We start from the raw sequence: 6,249 nt of genomic DNA on the forward strand, positions 1-6,249 counted from the left end.
GTGGTTAGAAGCCAGCAGTCCCAAATTGCGAGAGGGCTATCTGACTGCCGTTTTAGGCCTCATCCCTGTAAACCAGCAGTAGGACATCCTTCGAGGGGTTCCAGATTGGAGAGGGTGCAGGCCAGGCTGAGGAACACCCCCCCACCCCCGTGCACCGGGCCACTAATAATTAATAAATGATAATACAAGAATAAACTTTGTGTTTGGTGTACTCACAGCGGTAAACCTACTTTTGCCCCACCCTGCATTTCCAGGAGTAGTGTCTAAATGCCTCTTTATGATATTAAGCTCTATATAAGGTACTTGGCTTTTCAGCAGGTTTACACCTTCATGCCATAGACTTTGCCCTTTCCAAGTGCCCCAAAAAGAATGTTATCCAGAAATACACTTGGAAAACCCTGAAGTTCTTTTGAATTTATTTTTTTAAATGAAGAAGTAATCACAGCTTCCTTTCATGTGTTTCATGAATTATAATTACAGTTTAAAATACTGGTATCAAAACTTGGTAAAGATGCTAAGACTTCCTATGGCATTGACTACAATTTTTTTTTGTTTTCTTTAAATCTTCATGTCATGTACTGATTTATGAGGATTTACAGTGCTCACAGAAAAAAGCATCTATCGTGATGTCGTATGTTGGTAATTGGTATGTTGCTACATTATGTTATAAGGCTATGTTTCTAAAGAATGGTCTCCCCTTTCTCTTCAAATGTCCTGGATGCGTATTCTAAATCCTGCACTGTATGTTGTGCTTTTTCTTTTTCAGACGTTCATAGTATTGAATAAAGGGAAAGCGATATCTCGGTTCAGTGCCACCTCTGCCCTGTACATTTTAACTCCCTTCAATCCCATTAGGAAACTAGCTATTAAGATTTTGGTACATTCATATCCTTTTTTCAAATAGTTACTTGATGTGACTTTGCTTTTTGACCAAATCATTAAGCTGGGATGTTATTTTTTTAAAAATATATGTGGTTGGTTGGCAATGTTATATGCATTTTCTTTCCTCTTACTTAACAGCATATTACAAAATAGGATCATAGGTAAGTGAAACAGTTTTTCTTATCTTCTAAGTGTCTCTCCTCTTCCTGACTCACTACTTCCTTCTTTCCTCCTCTGCTCCCCCCTGAATTGCTTGCTGCATTAAACAATTCTTTATGAATTTTGACCATATTTCCAAGTTCTCCTATTACATGTCTTCCTCTTCAAATTTTACAATGTTATGTAATGGGTCAACTTCATGAGCTAATTTTGTTTACTGCTTCTACTTTGGGAAAATATAGACCTAATCTTAGTCACACAATTTTATTTCTTTTTTTTTTGGTCTAAATTTTATTATTTTCTGTTTTTCATTTTAACATTTGAAAGCTTTGGGTTGGTAAGTGCTTAAAATTGTGACTGTGTACATATTAGCCTTTCAGTATTTCTTCAAATTCAATTCCCAACAGTATTCCCAGTGATTTTCTATTTTCCTTTCCTTTTTTCCTTCCTTCCTTTGTTTCTTTCTTTTCTTTCAGTCACTTGTTCTTATGTTCTATTCAAGTCACAGATCCTGAGATACTGTCTCTCTCCAAAGGATTAATGCCTGTCTACCATTTATATTCTCATTTTATTCTTCATTCTCCTTATTGAAGCAGCTACCACTTCCTAGAAATGGGATGATGACACTTCGGTGAGAAATGGTCAATTGATTTACTCCTGGAAGTCACATAGAGTAGCTGTGAATGATGGGCTTTATTCCAGGGAGGGGCTAGGGGTCTGCCTGACAGCCAGCCTTGGAAGCAAAGGTTTGGAGGACTGGGCAATGCCAGGCAGGGGCAGTTAGAGAAAAAACATGGGAGCAGTGGGATGAGGACTGACATGAATCAGGAGCCAGAGGTAAGGTTCCTGAAGGGGAAACTGAGATTTAAGCAAAGCCTCAGCCAGGACAATGTTTCATGTTGCATCTTCTTTAGAAGAGCCTTGCCTGGGATTCCATGGCATGGCCAGCCCAGGACCTGGCTGTAAGGCTTGCAGTAGAAAAGCTCACTGCCCCCAGCAGGCCCAGATAATATTTGAAGTAAATCAAGTGCAGCAGTCAGGAGATGGGATAAGCTTAGCACCAGGGAATCCGTTTCAGTGCTTGGTGGAGAGGCTGTCAGTCATGTCCCCAGGTTTGCTCAGCATTGGGGTAAATGATTTCTTCAGAAGCATGGCCTTTTGGAAGTCAGTCTCCTTCAAACTCTAGTTCACTCCTCTCTCTCTCCCTCAGTTTTGTATAGGCATCAGCATATTTTAATTTGATGTTTTTATATTTTAAGATTTAATCCAGGGGTCCTCAAACTACGGCCCGTGGGCCATATGCAGCCCACCAAAAACATTTATCCAGCCCACCGGGTGTTTTTGCCGCCGTGTGTGCATAGGAATTTGTTCATAGTTTTTTTTTTAAACTATAGTCCAGGCTTCCAACAGTCTGAGGGACAGTGAACTGGCCCCCTGTTTAAAAAGTTTGAGGACCCCTGATTTAATCATTTCTTCTGAATTATGTAAAGCAGTGTGTTTCCTTATTGTTTTTCAAGTAAGATAACCCAGGTGTACAAGAAGCAAAAAAAAGTCTTTGACTTAGCATTAGGAATGAGTAATAAAGTTTAGATTTAGTTTTGGGTCTCCTGAATTATAAATTATGCTCTATTATTATGTTTCAAGTATTTATAATCTGTGCACTGAATACAACTTTTTATAAATTATTTATTATATCCTATATAATAAAAGGCTAATATGCAAATTGACCTAACGGCAAAATGACTGGTCGCTTTGACGTCCCTTGACCACCAAAGGGCAGATGCTAAATGCAGGAGCTGCCCCCTGGTGGTCAGTGCACCAGAAGCCGGGCTCACAGCTGGCAAGCACAGCAACAGGGACAGGAGCCTCTCCTGCCTCCATGGCAGCACTAAGGATCCCCCAAGCGCTACTGGACTGCAAGAGGGTGCAGGCCTGGCTGAGGGATCTTCCCCTCCTACCCCCCGCCGAGTGCACAAATTTTGTGCACTGGGCCTCTAGTTTTACAAATAATTATATACCCTTGATATCAACATTATCTCTACATGTAATTATGTGAAAATGCAGATTTACACTAGAGCTTTATTCAGAGTAGAAACTGTAGAGTATGTGTTGAATAAATAAGTAACCAATCAATTACAGGTTAGAGAATCAGATGCAAAACAAGTAACAAACTGGAAGGTTTAAATAGGTTAGGAAAACCTATTTTGTTCTGAATCTGAATGATGAGATGGAATTAAGAAAGCCCAATATTAAAGAAAAAGGCAGCTTTTTGTTTTTTAAAAATTTACATGGAGATTTTTGAGAATGTCATGAAAGCAATAATTTCCACTCAAAAAAAAAAATCCTAGAAGGTTAGGGAACCCATGAATTTTAATTTCTGACCCTCCAGAAAGGGAAATTCCAAGTGGTAGAGGAGGAGGGCAGTTTCAGAACTTCTGACCAGAGAATCAGGGCATTGAGGACATAGTTTATGGCGATTGTGCTCTAGGAATCAAGGTACAGCTTGAATTTGAGGGTTTGCACTTGCTTCCAAAAAAAACACACAAAACAAAACAAACAAACAAAAAAAACCCTAAGGGGCAAAGTTGTTAGATGGCCTGCAGTCATGCAAGTTGAAATGTGAAAGCAACCAGGTAGATCTATTAAGATTTGCCAAAAGGCTGACTCTCCTAGAAGCTTAAAAATTGGCTGATAGCCACAGTTTTCTTCCCATATAGAAAATGTAGATTTTTAAAAATCTCTAATGCCTATATTAAAATATTATATTTCAAATTACCTCATACTGGAATAGAGATATAATAAAAGAAAAAGCAGTTGGATAATAGTCTAAGATAGATAAATTATTCAGTCTTTTGGTGATAATGGTGCACTTGATAAGAGATCCTGGTACACTTTAGTATATACAATTCTGTAGAGTTTCCAAGAGTGTTTCCTAATAGTTTTGTCTTTTATGTTTCACAATGCAAAGCCTAGGCTCAAATCTTGGTTTTCTGACTTCAGGCTCAGTGCCCTTTGCTGTAAGTTAAAAATGCTTAAGGATAGTCACAATGGGTTAAGAGATTATTGTGTATTCATTATCATTAATTTATAAACCAGAAAATGACCATTCAAAATAAAGAAATTTGTATTTTAAATCTAGACTGATACTTCTACTAACAATAAAAATTCCAGCTTGCTTCATAAAGAACTGTTATCTTCATTAGAAGCTGATTAATATCAAATTGGCTCTGTTTCTTGATTTTGGCAGAATAAGTTATACTTACTGTGTTTTTGGCAGGGTATATTTTGAAAACTGAAAATGCTTTTGATGTGCCTGGTATCTTGCTTTAGTAGTTAAATAAAATACGGTTACATTATTTTAGATAGTAAACAAAAATAATCCATATTCCTTAAATTGCCAGAGTTTTAGATGTGTTTCATGTCAGTTTTAACTTAATATGCACTTTTTATTTTATATTCATTACTCATTTAAATGTTGATTTGCCAATAGCTATTGAGTATCTACTATGTGGCAGATGTTCTTCTAGGCATTGGGATGCAACATTGAACAAAACAAAGTCCAGCTCTCATGTAGTTACATTGATGTTTATGTGTGTATTTGAGAGGAGGAAGATAATAAAAATAAATCATATCATCTAGTGATAAGTGCTATTAAAACAATAAAACAGTATAAAAAGAAGAGTGGCGAGATGATATGGTCAGGGAAGCACTCATTTCAAATCTTTTTCAACAAAGATTCAAAGGAAGTAAGGAAGTGAGACGTGGGGATTTAGGAGAAATGTGAATGTCAGGGGAATAGCAAGTACAAGGACAAATTATGAAGGTGAAGGTGAAACTGGGGTGTTCAAGAATCAGCAAGGAGCCCAGTGTGACTGCAGAAGAGTCAGAAAGGCAGGGAGTAGAAGGAGATAGGTCAGTGAGAATGGAGATTGGGGGCTGAAGCTATAGTTCATGGTGAGGACACCAATTTACTTTTAAGATATGGGAAGAGATGACTGAAGCGTTTTCAACAGAAGAATCTCATGATCTGACTCTCATTTTACAAAGATTGCCCCGTCTGCTTCACAGAGTATATGATGCATGGGGGAAAGTGTAGAAGCAAAAAGATAGATTGGGGGCCTACTGCCATAATGAAGTAAAGGGACGATCATGGCGTGGACTATGGTAGAAACAATGAGGGTGGCAAAATGTTATCAGATTTAGATGTATTTTGCAGAAGAGCTGTCAGGTTTTGCTGAGCAATTGGATGTAGAATATGAGGAAATGAGTAGAGCTAAGGATGAGTCCAAGTGTTTAGTCTGGTCAAGAAAGAAAAATGTAGTTTCTGTTGAATGAGCTTGGGATAACTTCCAGTGAATCAATAATGGTGAGTAAAATCCAGAGCTCTGATTTGAACATTATGTATTTTATTTTTTATTTTTGAGATGCCTATTAGATGTTCATTGGAGTAGTGTAGAGTTCCAGAAAGGATTGGGCTGGAGATATAACTTTGAGAGATATCGATGGTATTGAAAGTCAAGACAAAGATAACAGATTTTGAAGCTCTCTATTTAGAGATACATATTAAATCAAAAGCATAAAAAGCTGACTCTAGTTATTGCTTAATTTGTTTTAAAAGCAAATTATTTATTTGCTTTCCTTGTTAAATGTCTGTCAGTATCTTTAACTTAAGTGTCTTTTTTATTTTTCAAATGATAGTCATGCAATGTGGAAAAAAGTGTTTGAGCATAATGCTTTATTAATTGTTACTTACTGGACAGTAACCATTTTTTTCTATTGTTTATTAATAGTAAAGTATATGTATTACTTCATTATATACTAGAGGTGCGGTGCACAAACTCATGCATGCGTGGGGTCTCTTGGCCTGCCCGGCGATTGGGCTGATCGGGACCAAGGGAGGTTGGCTGGCTGCAGGAGGTTAGCTGGCCATGGGAGTGCACTGACCACCAGGGGGCAGCTTCTGTGTTGAGTGTCTGCCTGCTGGTGGTCAGTGCACATCATAGCTATAGGAAAGCTGACCTGTCATCTGGTCATAATGGTCACTTAGGCTTTTATATATATAGCCTAGAGGCCGGGTGCACGAAATTCATGCATGAGGGGGTGTCCCTCAGCCTGGCTTGCACCCTCTCCAATTGGGACCCCATGGGGGATGTCCCTGTGGGATCAGGCCTAAACTGGCATTTGGATATGCCTCTCACCATCCGAGCC

At 38.3% G+C, this 6,249-nt stretch overlaps 1 protein-coding gene across 6 annotated transcripts in view; it reads left to right on the forward strand.

Moving 5' to 3' along the window:
• LOC102768064 (sodium channel protein type 2 subunit alpha) overlaps positions 1-6,249 on the forward strand; it is a 121,567-nt gene that overhangs the window by 32,267 nt on the left and 83,051 nt on the right. For all 6 annotated transcript variants that reach the window (XM_006766504.1, XM_006766508.2, XM_006766503.2 and 3 more), the window contains exon 3: positions 767-885. In XM_006766504.1, the coding sequence (XP_006766567.1) occupies positions 767-885 (119 nt within the window). The remainder of the gene's footprint in view (positions 1-766; positions 886-6,249) is intronic.

The sequence above is a fragment of the Myotis davidii genome, unplaced genomic scaffold (genome assembly GCF_000327345.1).
Source record: "Myotis davidii unplaced genomic scaffold, ASM32734v1 scaffold59, whole genome shotgun sequence".
NCBI lineage: Eukaryota > Metazoa > Chordata > Mammalia > Chiroptera > Vespertilionidae > Myotis > Myotis davidii.